This window comes from Peromyscus californicus, unplaced genomic scaffold (genome assembly GCF_007827085.1).
Source record: "Peromyscus californicus insignis strain IS unplaced genomic scaffold, ASM782708v3 Scaffold_6__1_contigs__length_162567912, whole genome shotgun sequence".
Lineage (NCBI taxonomy): Eukaryota > Metazoa > Chordata > Mammalia > Rodentia > Cricetidae > Peromyscus > Peromyscus californicus.
Genome location: NW_026294584.1, coordinates 53,638,510 through 53,652,798, shown reverse-complemented (window position 1 = coordinate 53,652,798; position 14,289 = coordinate 53,638,510). Strand labels below are relative to the sequence as shown.

The following is a 14,289-nucleotide window of genomic DNA, read 5'->3' as shown; positions in this document are numbered from 1 at the left end:
TAAAGATGAAGATATGTGTTATTGTATCAAAGTATGCTAAACTGTAAGTTACTTCATTAAAGTGACAGAATAAAACAGCTCCTGTTTTAAGAAAAACAAACAATGGAGATGTTTGTTTCTCGTGATCCATTCTGGAATTAAGGCACAAACAGTTCAGAGACTGTGTAACAACACTCCTATGTCACGAACCATGCCACCAATTCGAGGATTGATAATAATTCCACCATCCCCAAGTGTTCTCCTCAGATGCATAGTTCAGGATAGGTAAACATTCTAGCCCACGGGGAAAACAAAACAAACAAAAAAGGGAAAATGGGAAGGAAGAAAATGACTGGTCCAGAGGCACACTTAGAAATTATGTACAGTACCTCTCACACTCTATTGGCAATATGGCACCAACTTATAAGAGGAAATTATAAATTCTGGACAGCTCATAATTGGATTACTATGAAAAGAGGAGAAAGGGATATTAAAGGACTAATGAAGGGCTCTGCCACTCATTTAGAGTTCTTATGGCCCAGATTTCACTTATCAGCATCCCTTTTATCTGTTAACTTTATAACATAACTAATAGCTCCAGGTTTTATGACATTAATACTGGTTGGGTAATATTTACTAACTCTTTCAATGAAGACGGTAGAACAGGAAAAGTCAAGTGATTTGTACATTTCAAAAGTTTATTTATTTTGAGATATATAAATATTACATAAGCAATTTATTTTAACTATACAATTGTCAATAATGAATGCTCAATCCCCACTTCATAACTTGTCAACACCCATCATCAGATTCCCCAAAACAGTATTCTCCTGGACAACTGTGCAGTGTAGAAACCGATGAGATAAGCCCCCAGTCCAGTACTCCACCACCAGCTCAATGCTCTCGGCCTTCACTGAACTCTGGAGCACAAGGTGGAGGTGCTGTGCTCTCTAAATATCCACTCAGATGGTGTTACTCTCACTATCTGAATAGAACTTGCTTTTGCCCTAGGGCTACGTCTCTAGATAATAAAATAGATTCTTTGAGTTTCAACTGTTTTAAGTGAATTGTTTACTATCAGTCACTATATCAGCTCTGACCCTTTCTAGATCAAGCCTAGAACTCAGTACCAGGGTTTCTTGATAGTAACAGCTCAACAAACATCAGGATCCTTTATCTATCATGCCCCACAAATGCACACCTATCTCTTTCCACTTTTCTCTTTTTCTCTGAACCCCCTCCCTCTTTTCTTTATGTACTACCTTGTTACCCTTTAAGCCAATCTGTTCTCAGTGACAGCTTAGTTATTAGTGGTACCTTGTTCAGAGATCCTTGGCTAAATTCTCTAATTTGTGTTAACCATGTACATCACAATGTGGCCTTCATTCAGGGACATCCCCTTATACTTCAGCAGCTAGTGGAACAGTATGATAATTTCCACTATCTAGGAATGTAATGGCCATGCAAAATACACAAATGCCTCATACAATTCCTTAAGGAATGTGCTTTACTTTAAAATATTAGCCAAAAAACACATGCAGTATTGACTAAAATACAAGCACTCGGGACCAGGGTCAAGATGTCAGATATAGAATCACAAAATCAAGTCCTTAGATCACCGTGAAATTTCTAACACTTGCAACCAAACCATGAAGTCATGCTGTCAAACTTCACGAATGAAATTCCACTATTTGTAGAAACAGAAAATCTTCTTTGCTTTAGCTTTAAGTTTGTGATGTGTGATGATGAGGAGGAGAGAATGTCCTGGAGGGTAAGCAGCAGTAATAACTATGCAAACAGCCTGGGCTCTCAGACTCTTCCTTCCATAGGAGAGAGGATAGAGCAGAGCAGCAATTGAATACGGAATGTAGAGCAGGAGGAAGCAGATCATCAGCCTCATGGCACCCATGTGAGCCTCCACCTGGGGATTCCAAAAGGTGGTAGTGTTTCTCTTCATCTTCTGTATATGTCTTCGCAAGGAATGTATTAACAAGGAAGCGAAAGTCACATTGAACATAAACTGTAACAGTGAGCTCAAGACCAAAGAAGCTGCTAATGTCAATATGCCCTCTTTGAGGTCAAATGACGTCTCATTTCTTCCAGTTATGTGTTCAGGAAAGCGTGATATCTGTGTGAGCACAAGATACAGGAGAGTGCTGAAGGCAGAAATCAGAAGACAGGCCAGCAGTAGGCGGGAGGTCTTTGCAGAGATTGCCCGTTTCAACAGACGAAACACTGGGTGCTGGAAACTAGTAATCTTCACACAATACAAACAGTTCAGCAAGGTCACTAACCAGAGACTGTTGGAGTCCAGGAACTTCCAACACAACAGGAAAAACGTGGAAAAGTAGACTGACCTTACAGCGCTTGCAGCATTATAGACATTGTTCAGTAGAAACAACACCAGAGTTAGGAATCTAGTGACAGCCAAGCTGAACAAGAGACTGTCCGAAGAGGAGACTCGGTGGCTTCTGACCCAATCCTTATAAATGACCACTATAATAAGAAGATTGGCAACGATTCCTACAAAATTCAGAATGACCGAGGTAGCAAACACAAAAAAATACAGTTTCCAAAGCATCTTTCCTCACTGAAGATTCAGTGTGTGTGGTGCTGATGAAAACGAACTGAAATATGTAAGTAGGCACAGTATTCAGCCTGGAGGGAGGTCTCCTTTTTATTTTCCATTGTGGCAAATGAGCCCTTTCTGGTCTAAGAGGCAGCTGCTTTTACTGGGATGCAAATCTTTCAAGGATTAAATTACTATTTCTTCACTCCTATTCTTGTTTTCTTAGAAATGCCTAATTACAAACACGCTTCAGTGACTCTGGTATTTGTTCCTCTAAGAGCAGAAAGACTAGAGGAACTGTAGCAGACTCCAAGAATTTCAAACCCAAACCAGAGTGCTCGAGCCCAGGACTATTTCAGTTTCCCTGCAGCTTTACTCCATAGAAACCAGAGTATTGTGGGATCTATCCCTCATCCCTCCTTCTTCCCACCTCCCTTCCCTCCATGGCCTATGTGAACCAGTTTGTGTGTCCTCCACATGTTGAAACTGCAGCCATTTTCTCCAACTGCGTGCTGACCATGCCACAGCCACTCCTTCACCTGAGGTGATTTGCCAAATCTAATGCAGTAAATTCAAGGAACAATCCCCTCCTGGAGACACACTTTTTATAAGACACGTTGAGCAGGGCACAGTAGAAAGAGGTAATTTGTGCCATAATCTGCTCTAGGGTTCACCTAGAAAAAATATCCACCTTTTCTTGTTTCCTTTATAAATCTGGACCTATGCTTAGATCTACGTAGTTAGAATACGTCCCCTTAGGCATCAAAGTACTGTGATGTAAAATCCAGGGTAATTGTTTAGTCACCTTAGAAGTCCACATTCAGGAATGTCATGTGTCCTAATTGACTATATTCACCAAGTTAAAGAATTTTTCATGACACAGAAAAATATTCTCATTGAATTGATGACATTAAATAAATGTCTATTCTTCTCTTTAAATAAAATTAATTAAACATCAAAGTATACATATATACATATATATTGTATAAATTTTAAAAGCACACATGCATCCTGGAAAGAACAAGGAAGGGGAAAGGAGAAGAGGAGGAGGGAGAGGAGCGACAAAAATGCTTAGTCTTTTACACAGTCAAAAAAAACCAAAAAAAAAAAAATATATATATATATATTTGGAACTACCTTCAATAAAATGTCAATGAAACACAAGAATGGACTGGAACCTGGAATCCACAGGTCTGGATTTTCATGCTGTTGTTTACAGTATCACACAAAGACTTGTGGGAAGTGCCATCTTAAAAGGACTGGTGATGCTGCATAATTCATTGTTTGACATAATGACAGCCTTCAATTAATCCAGCACTTTATATAACACATTGTGCTAAAATGTTGGCACACATTGTCTCATGAATTTCTACTACTCTGTGGATGATGTTATCATCCATATTTTAGGGTAAAGGGAAAAGCACAAAAACAATTCATCCACAGACAAAAATAGAAAGTTGACAGAACCAGAATTCAAGCCCACATCTAAGAAAAAGCAAGTTTTTGCTCTTATGTCATGGCCACAGCAGTACTTTATAGCGACATAAAATTTAAGGTAAAACTAATATACAGACTGGCTATGCCTAAGCTAATGGTTATTAAAATACATCTCCATATCTACATAGTGAGTGTTCTTACACTGGCATTCCCCAAAGACTGTTGCACCTGTCCAAATGATCCTATGGAGAGAGGCCCTCAGAAGCATGGCTTTCACCTCTAAGCCAGGTAGAATCTGGGGCGAAGCAGGCAATATCTCTCCTACTGATGGTATAGACTGATGAATGGCAGACTCAGAGGGCTCCATAGTGCTACATCAGGCTGAGGAACCCCCAGGCTCCATGCTATGCCCTCTGCTATTCTATGAAGCAAAGGATCCCTTAGATCCAGGCTTCAGGTGACCACACTCACATGGGAGCATGGCCACAAACATCTGCTTTAGCTTTTTGTTACACATAATGAGAATAAATGAGTCCCCAACAAGGTATGACATGGCAATTACTACACCAATTATCCTGGCAATCTTAGTTGCTGGTAGGAAACGACTGAATGACAAAATTAGAAAACAAAGAAAGTACAAGAGGAAGAGGAAGAGGAAGGAGAAGATGATTCTGATGGCTCTTTTGTGGGCTTCAGTACTCTGATCTCTGGAGCCAGTACTGTATTGCTGCATCTGCTTTGTGTGCTTCCCCAGAGAGAGGAGGAGCAGAAAGTAGGCAGCTAGGGAAACAATTAATGGAGGAATCTTCCACAAATTGCCAAGAACATGCATCAGATTATATTCATTTGTCTTCAGTCTGAAGTATTCAGTCATATTTGATGTACCTCTGCTTCCATCGAGGACAGAATGGATCTTAAATTCATTCATCAGAGACATGGTACAGACACAGGATAAGAGCAGTGCACCCCACAGCATCCCAACAACCACCCTGGAAACTCTCCATTTGAGCCAGAGGAATGTGGGGTGGGAGAAACTGGCTATTTTCAGGCAGTAGAAAACACCAAGACAGGAGACAAGCCAAATACTGAAGTGGTTTGTAAAGGTCCACAAAACATCAATAACTTGCATCATTATCCCTGAGTCATGGGTGTGGTAAGAGAATGCTATTATAAGGCCATCAATAAAGATGATCCACAGAAGAATGATCCTGAAGAGGGCCAAGCTGGTGATGATGAAGTCAGACAAAGAAATTTTCTTGCTCTTGAACCAGTGGCTGCCATTGACCAACCCAATGAAACCATTCACCAGATTTCCAAGAACAAACTCAGTAACAATCAGAATCAGGAACACTCCTTCAGTAAATCCCAACATAGCAGAAATTAGGCCAACCTGATCCTGGTTCTGTTGGTGTATCTCATCTCCTTGTCAATTTCAAGGTTTTTCTGAGCTCTACCTCTTCCTATTTCACTGCATCTGTCTCTTCTGCATGATTTAGTCTGACAGCTTTGTGAATCTGCTCTGGTTGTCCTCTTCACAGATGACACAGAATGTCACTTCTATGATCTTAACAAAGCAGCTCTTTGTTAAAATGCAAATAATGCCCAGTGTCACATGGTCAAGGAAGGCATCTGGGTCACAAAGAATATGGAGGACTGAGACTCACTTTCAGAGGGAGTGGGCATTATGATTTGAATGCAAAGCATCTCTGATTGGCCCATGTGTTTGAAAACAAGGTCCCCAGCTGGTGGCATTGTTTGGGAAGTGTAACACGAATTCCTAAATGGTCTTAATAAAAAACCCAGAGCCAGAAATTGGGGTAAATACTGAAAGATCAGAGAGACAAAGGAACAAGCCACCTCTTACCACTAGGACTCCTCAGCCTGAAAAGCTTTCCTCAGCTGAAAGACTTTAGTTCCTGTCTCCTCATGCCTTATATACCTTTCTCCACCCACCCATATCATTTCCTGTCTCAATTTTCCTAGTGCTGGGATTAAAGATATGTGACTCCCAAGTACTGGGATTAAAGGTGTGTGCCACCTCTGCCTGGCTCTGTTTCTCTCCTATATTGAGTCAATCTTATGTAGTCCAGGGTGGCTTTGAACTCAGAGATCCAAATGGATCTCTGCTTCCCAAGTGCTAGGAATAAAGGTGTGTGCCACCACTGCCTGCCTGGCTTCTATGTTTAATCTACTGGCTTGTTCTGTTCTCTGATTTTCAGGCAAATTTATTAGGGTACATAATATATCACCACAGGGAAGGTTCTGGAAACCTTAGAGGTGGAACCTAGCAAGAGGAAGTAAGTTACTGTCACTAAGGTTGGCTTTGGGATTTTATCCTGGCCCCATTTTAACTGTTCTCTGCTTCCCACACAATATGATGAGGCCTGCTGCTTCCCCTGGAACTATATGCCCAAATAAACCTTTTCTCCCTTGATATTTTTATCAGGGTATTTTATCACATTAACAAAAAAGAACAGCAGAAAGTTGTAGCTAGAGTTTTCCTGCCTGGCCCACAGTCAGGACAAATCTCTCTCACCTGCCAGTCCCACAGTCGCTCAGACCCGACCAAGTAAACACAGAGACTTATATTGGTTACAAACTGTATGGCCGTGGCAGGCTTCTTGCTAACTGTTCTTACAGCTTAAATTAATCCATTTCCATTAATCTATACCTTGCCACATGGCTCGTGGCTTACCAGCATCTTCACATGCTGTCTCTCATCGTGGCGGCTGGCAGTGTCTCTCTGACTCAGCCTTCCACTTCCCAGCTTTATTCTCCTTGTCCCGCCTACACTTCCTGCCTAGCCAATGGCCAATCAGTGTTTTATTTATTGACTAATTAGCAACACATTTGCCATACAGAACATCCCACAGCACTTCCTTTTTTTTTTTTTTTTCAAAAAGGAAGGTTTTAACCTTAACAAAGTAAAATTACATATAATTTGGGAATTTGGGCGTAGCTTCTCTTACTACTTCCTGCTGGAGGGGGGCGCTGTATCTTATGGGGAAACAAAGAAAATTTTAGGATTATGGAATAGTCCGTGAGGCTGTATTGTCTGAGCCAGTTGCCTTGAAACCATTCTGGATGTTGGATCATCTGGGCCATGGTGTCATCGGAGACTTTCAGGGGGTCTTGGCTGGTCAAACCTGATGTATCTTAATCTTGAACAAATCCATAGCCTCTGGCTTTCTGTGGAAACAAAAGAGACTCTTTTCCAAAGCAACATATCCTTATATCCAAATTTTGAAGTCAAGGTACCTTTAAAGTATACATTTTGACATAACTCAACAGCTTTTACAATCAAATGTTTTTCTGCAGTTAAAAGTCCCAAAGACAATACAATCCAGATTCTCTGTGTAATATCCATTTTTACATGGCTTATTTTTTATACTACCTTTACTGTCTCTTTAAAGACTTTATTTTTTTAAAACTATGTATTTGTTTCTATAACTCTATATATCATCTTTTTTGTCTCTTTCAAGCCTACGTATCTTTTACACACATTGTAAACTATTACATCTGAATCTGTCTTATTGTGAATCTATTGCCTTAAACTGCAGCAGCTGTGGCTGCTGGATCCACCCACCTCAGCTTCCCAACATGGCCATGGTTTACCGCCAGCTCTGGGAGCTATCGGGGGTCTATGCTTTTAGCCAAGCAGCGTGTAGCCTAGAAACCTCCCCTTTTGCTCTGCACCAGCAAAGGCTAAATCCACCATGCAGCTCAAAGTGCCACTTGCAAAGGCCTCATTCCCGCCATAGGCAGGTTGAGCACGCACGCTAGGAACCCACCAGTAGCTCAAACCAGCAGCTGCCGCTCATTTGAGAGAGACAATTAGGAACTGTTTTTAGCTCCGTTTTAGAATCTTTTCTCAGGTTTTAGGTGGAAACTCTTGCCACCACGTTGGACGCCATTTGTAGCTAGAGTTTTCCTGCCTGGCCCACAGTCAGGACAAATCTCTCTCACCTGCCAGTCCCACAATCGCTCAGACCCGACCAAGTAAACACAGAGACTTATATTGGTTACAAACTGTATGGCCGTGGCAGGCTTCTTGCTAACTGTTCTTACAGCTTAAATTAATCCATTTCCATTAATCTATACCTTGCCACATGGCTCGTGGCTTACCAGCATCTTCACATGCTGTCTCTCATCGTGGCGGCTGGCAGTGTCTCTCTGACTCAGCCTTCCACTTCCCAGCTTTATTCTCCTTGTCCCGCCTACACTTCCTGCCTAGCCAATGGCCAATCAGTGTTTTATTTATTGACTAATTAGCAACACATTTGCCATACAGAACATCCCACAGCAGAAAGTGGTGTTGGGAACCCCCCAGAAGAGAAAGGTGAATGGTATCTAAGTGAAGCACAGAACGACCTGAAATGTGAGAGGTCTTGCTTCTCTACAAGGAAGACAGACAGAAACAGGGAAATGCCAGAAGTCTATCACACTGGAAGGAGGTTTAAGAGCATAAAATTCAGCGTCACTGGTCTTAAAATTAGCTAATTTATTAAAAATGCCTTAACCTTAACTCATGAAAACATTGTCAAGTTTTGAATTTTGCAAATAGGTCTTAATAGCCAAAATTTAGTTTTGCATAAAGCAAAATATTCAATTTTTCTCCCCACCCCCAAATGAGTAACAAATTTTCCTGGCATCTTGTGTTGAATAGCCCATGCCACACACTCTTATTGGCTGTTGTCTCTACATAAGCATGATCGACTTCTGGACTCTATTATTTGTCATTACTTTGCTTTGTAGCCACATCAGCAGTACACTTTCTCACAGTAACCACATATATACACTGACATGAACAAACCCTAAACTAGCAGAGAACATCCCCTAGTTCATTCTCCAAGAGGCAGTTATGCTTGGCCACTTGCTTGCCAAAGCATCTTCAAAATCAGCTTGTCATATGTCCCCAAAGGATTTTTAAAAATTGATTTAAATTTCTTTCCAACTGTCACAATGGCAATGTTTCCAATAAACATGACGAACTAGTGTTTTTTAATGCATTTCAACAGAGTTTTATAAAGCTATTCAGAGACCATTCATTGAAGACTTTGTATTCTGACATTCGTACATGGCATCTTTTCAAAATGATCTTTCTTTGATGTTGTTTAGAGCTTGACATTTGGGTATTGCTTAATTTCCTGTAACTCTTATCTATATTTATTTTCAAAGTAATCACAGCATTTGTGAATCACTGTCTATGATCTTAACCCTGTTATAACAGTACTTGCTAGAGTCTTAGTTTAAGTATGTTGTTAACAGTGCTCGTCTTCCCATTTGAAAGGAAATTTTACTGTTTAAACACACCTTTGGTACATGATATTTCTGTATAAACCACAATGCCAAGATTGGTGCACCATTAAAGAACCCTTTGTCCTGTAGATGTAATTCTGAACAGTCTTATGAAATAAGAAACACAGAGCCAAATGCAGAGTTAAAAGCCCAAGGGGTCAGAGCACTAGCGAATAGCCCTTAGCTTACCAGCTGCTGCCGTCCTTCCCCTGAGAGAAGAGACCTACTTCCTGTGTGTCTGTATTTTTTATTGACTATCTGTTCTGCCCTCTCATTGGTTCTAAACCCAACCACATGACTTCCTTGTCACTGCCTGTCTATACAGACCTCCAGGTCTCTATGGTTGGTATTGAGATTAAAGGTGTATCTCTCCATGCTGGCTGTGTCCTTGAACACACAGAGATTCTGCCTGTCATGTGATCCGGATTCAGGGCAGGTGCAACTACTGCCAGACTTCTGCTAAATGGCTTGCTATTTGCTGTCCTCCAGGCAACTTTATTTATTAACATACAAATAAAATCACATTTCAGCACAAATAAAATCACCATAGTTGCCTATGTTTTAGTCCCTATTTTTACAATGTTAGGCTGAGTTGGTTTCTTTCTGCAAGCCCAATGCTATGGGCTGCATGAGGTCCCTGCTCCCCAAAATCCATGAAGTTCTTCCCCTCCTTGTAACATACCACAGAGAAAAGTACTTGGAGATGAGGTTTTAAGGGAGGAAACTAAGGTTGCACGAGATCAAAAAGGTAGGACTCTGCTACTGCAAGCCCACAAAATAAAGGTCACGTGAACACAGCAAGACATCAGCCACCTACAGGCCAGGGAGATTCTTCTCCAGAATGACTCACTCTGGCCCCAGAGCTAAAAGGAAATGTCTGCTCTTCCCACTACTAGTCTGTATTTTGCTCTGGCTGCCACAGCAGACGAATAAACCTACCAACGTAAAACAAACTATTCTGTACTTAGGAAATCCTCCCAACTCAATTCTCTAATCTGCCATTTGCAAGGGAATATAAAGACAATACTTTTGTTTGTTTTGTTCTGTATTCTAGAGATAGGGTTTCTCTGTGTAGTCTTGACTGTCCTGGAGCTCGCTCTGTAGACCAGGCTGGCCTTAAACTCAGAGACCCACCTGCCTCTGCCTCCCAAGTGCTGGGATTAAAGAAGTGCGCCACTGCCACCCAGTTTATTCTTAAGGGCCTGCTCCCTTAGGAGGGCTACTAAAGTTCCTCATGAGGGACTATAATAAAAATTTAGCTTGATAAAAACAAAAGCAACAATAAAAAAAGGCTTGTTTAGTCTGACTGCTAAGGCTTTGTGTATTTTTCATGTCCCAACTCTCTCCCCAAATTTATAATGATCTGAGTTAAAATGGCAAAGATTGTGAGATCAGTGATGTCTTTCTTACTTCAACTTGTAGTGTAATATTTAAAAAAAAAAAAGCAAAGATTTGATCATTTATATGAGAAGGTAGATATTTGTGAATTTTTAAGACATATATTTAACTGCACACAAACACAAGAGGTTTATTTGCATCTCCCAAAGAATTCAGAGGTAGGCTGTCCAGGTATGCTCTGGTGGTTTTATGTCATCATAGTTTTGGCTTCCTCCATCTTCTCCCTTGTAGACCACTTCATGCTCTGGATGATACTTGGAGATTCAGCCAACATGTTCCCATTACAGAAAAGAAAGAAAAGGTCAAGGGATGACAGTCTAGAAAGACAAAGGACACATTTCCAACAGTTCATCTAAGAACTTTCCTAAAAGCTCCACCAAATGACTTCTGCACATAGCCTTTTGGCAATCCATAACCACAAAAACAAGTATGCAGTATTTGAGTTGTGCACACTGTCACTCCAAACAAATACCAGTTCTGTGAATACAGAACTAATGAGTAGTAGTATACTAATCACATTTGTGCTTTACATTCTAGGTAGCCTTACATTCTCAGAGCCATATGGACCCAGAAAGGGAGCTGTCCTTCCACGGTTAATTCCTATGTTCATTGCCTTGCTTAACTGTAGACTTTCCAGCAGATGTTCACCCTCTCAAGTCTGTCCCCAATCCAGAAACAAGGTGTCACTGTCTACCACACATCTGACAAGAGGAAGCTCCAAATAACCTGACTGCTTTTTCTCTTACAACTACTTAACTGTGTTAGTACTAGATGCCAGACAGGAGCTGTATGTTTTATTGTTGCTGTTGTTTTGTTTTCACCTTTTCACGTGTGCATGTGTGTGGTGTACCCAAGCTGGGGTACACATGCCCTCATGTACACATGGGGAGGCCAGAAGTCCATATTGGTTTCTTCCTCTATTGTTCTCCACCTTCTTTTTTTTTTTTTTTTTTTTGGTTTTTCGAGACAGGGTTTCTCTGTGTAGCTTTGCGCCTTTCCTGGAACTCACTTGGTAGCCCAGGCTGGCCTCGAACTCACAGAGATCCGCCCGGCTCTGCCTCCCGAGTGCTGGGATTAAAGGCGTGCGCCACCACCGCCCGGCTTCCACCTTCTTTTTTAAGATAAGGTATCTCACTGAACCTGGAGCTCATCAATTGGCCAGCAAGGCCCCAGGAGCCTCCTGATACTGGAATTACACGCATGTACAACTGTGCTGGGCTTTTTAATATGAGTTCTGGCCATCTGAACAGCAAGCACCTTGAATTATATGCATGTACAACTGTGCTGGGCTTTTTAATATGAGTTCTGGCCATCTGAACAGCAAGCACCTTACCCAATGAGCCATTTCCCCCAACCTTTTCTTGAATATTCTCTCTCTCTCTCTCTCTCTCTCTCTCTCTCTCTCTCTCTCTCTCTCTCTCTCTCTCTCTCTCTCTGTTTTGTTATTCAAAACAGGGTTTCTCTGTGTAGCCTTGGCTGTCCTAGAATTTGCTCTGTAGACCAGGCTGGCCTTGAATTCCTAACAGATTCACCTGCCTCTGCCTCCCAAGTGCTGGGATTAAAGGCATGTGCCACCACCTGCATCTTTTCTTGAATATGTCTAAGCTATAGCAAACACAGGATCTGGATGAAACTAGAGCACAATATGGGTTGAATCATCTGAATTACAAATGCCCCTCAAGCCCAAAGAGGGATTCATAGATTTCCCTGGGAAGAGGAAATAGAAGAGATCTCTTAGGTAAACTGGGAGTGCAGGGGGTGAGGGTGGTTGAAGGTAGGGAAGTGGGGGGCGGGGGGCATGAAGGATTGGACTGGGCAGGCTAGGGGCAGGACAGAGGGGGAGTAATGAAAGAGATGTCTTGATAGAGGAGGCCATTTAGGGGTTAGGGAGAAACCTGGTACCAGGGAAACTCCCAGGAATCCACAAGGACAACCCCAACTAAGACTCCTAGCAATAGTGGAGAGGGAGCCTGAACTGGCCATCTCCTCTAATCAGATGACTACCTCTAATCAGGTGACTACCTTAATTGTCATCAGAGAGCTTTCATCCAGTAACTGATGGAAGTGGATGCAGAGATCCACAGGCAAGCACTGGGCTGAGCTCCAGAAATCCTGTTGAAGAGAGGGAGGAGGGAGTGTACAGAGCCAGGAGGGTCAAGGTCATCACAAGGGAACTCACAGAAACAACTAACCTGGGCTCACAGGAGCTGACAGACTTTGGACCAACAGCTAGGGAGTCTACATGGGACCAACCTAGGCCCTCTACATATGTGTGACAGTTGTGTGGCTTGGTCTATTTATGGGACTCCTAGTAGTGGGATCAGGGCCTGTCCCTAATGATTGAGCTGGCTTTTGGGAGCCTATTCCCTATGCTGGGATGCCTCATCCAGCCTAAATACAAAAGGAGGAGCTTAGTCCTACCTCAACTTGATAAGCCATGCTTTGTTGGCACCCATGAGAGGCCTGCCCTTTCCTGAACAGACAGAGAGGAAGAGTTGGGGGGGGGGCACAAAAGGGAGGAGTGGGAGGAGAGGATGGATGGGAAACTGGTTGGTCTGTAAAATAAATGAAAAAAATTAATAATTTTTTTTTAAATGTCCCTCAAGTCAAGTGTGATATGTCAACACCTCCAGGCAGACTGCTGGTTGCTGGTGCTTCTTGGCTGCTTCTAAGCTGTTCCTTCTCTCGCCCCTCACTCCATCTTTGTTGTGCTCTTTCTACATATCTTTAACTTGCTCTTGTTTTCAAGCCTTCAAAGGCACCACAGAGCCAAAGTTCTCTGCAGGTTTTCCAAGCCCTCTAAAGTCTAGCCCAAACCCACTTTCCTTGTCGAACTTTCCACTGCTGAAAAGCTTTAAGTTTCTGGATGTCTAGCCATGCTGTTTCACTGCTAAGAATGGCTTAGCTGCTACACTCTCCTGGGCTACTGCCACATCAGATCACAATCAGCTGCACGGTCTTCTGCTCTCCTTCCTGGCTGACCCTCATCATCCTAAATTATGAGTTCCTTCAACACAGGGGTCTTGTTAAATTTATCCCTGTATCTAGGTATGCATTGCAGCATCACATACAGCAAGTACCCAACTGCCTGAAGCTTAAAATACCCAATTTACCCAGCACTCGGGAGGCAGAGTCAGGCGGATCTCCGTGAGTTCGAGGCCAGCCTGGGCTACCAAGTGAGTCCCAGGAGAGGCGCAAAGCTACACAGAGAAACCCTGTCTCGAAAAACCAAAAAAAAAAAAAAAAAAAAATACCCAATTTAATTGTAGGTAGCAATAGAAGGTTAAAAACACCCAAATTATACCACCAATGTATAATAAGTAGTCAGTTATGCATAGAAGTTAGCAACAAAAAAGACAAGTATAATAAACTACCATACAGTTCATAAACTCACAAAGCCCACATGAGATTTCCTAAAAGAGCACAGTAGATGGATAACATGCCTTATTTCAAATAACTACAACAGTAGCCAAGATGTTCTCAACATTTTTTTCAATTACAATTGTAAGTCACAACTCTTACAATATTTACGGTGCTCTTCACAGCAGGCCTATAAGATAGGTACATCACCGTTTACTCAAGAAAAACAAAAGCACTGACGGCAAAGG

The 14,289-nt window shown here is 41.9% G+C and overlaps 2 protein-coding genes across 2 annotated transcripts; both read right to left on the bottom strand.

Moving 5' to 3' along the window:
- Positions 1-656: 656 nt before the first annotated feature.
- Positions 657-2,572, bottom strand: Tas2r4 (taste 2 receptor member 4). Its single transcript, XM_052719801.1, has one exon. It carries the CDS (start codon positions 2,558-2,560, stop codon positions 1,667-1,669), a length of 894 nt encoding a protein of 297 aa, XP_052575761.1. The 5' UTR covers positions 2,561-2,572; the 3' UTR covers positions 657-1,666.
- A 1,834-nt stretch (positions 2,573-4,406) lies between these two features.
- On the bottom strand, positions 4,407-13,913 carry Tas2r3 (taste 2 receptor member 3). The gene is made up of 2 exons (XM_052719800.1): positions 11,790-13,913; positions 4,407-11,612 (listed from the first exon to the last, which is right to left on the bottom strand). Exon 2 carries the CDS (start codon positions 5,355-5,357, stop codon positions 4,407-4,409), a length of 951 nt encoding a protein of 316 aa, XP_052575760.1. The 5' UTR covers positions 5,358-11,612; positions 11,790-13,913.
- Positions 13,914-14,289: the final 376 nt, after the last annotated feature.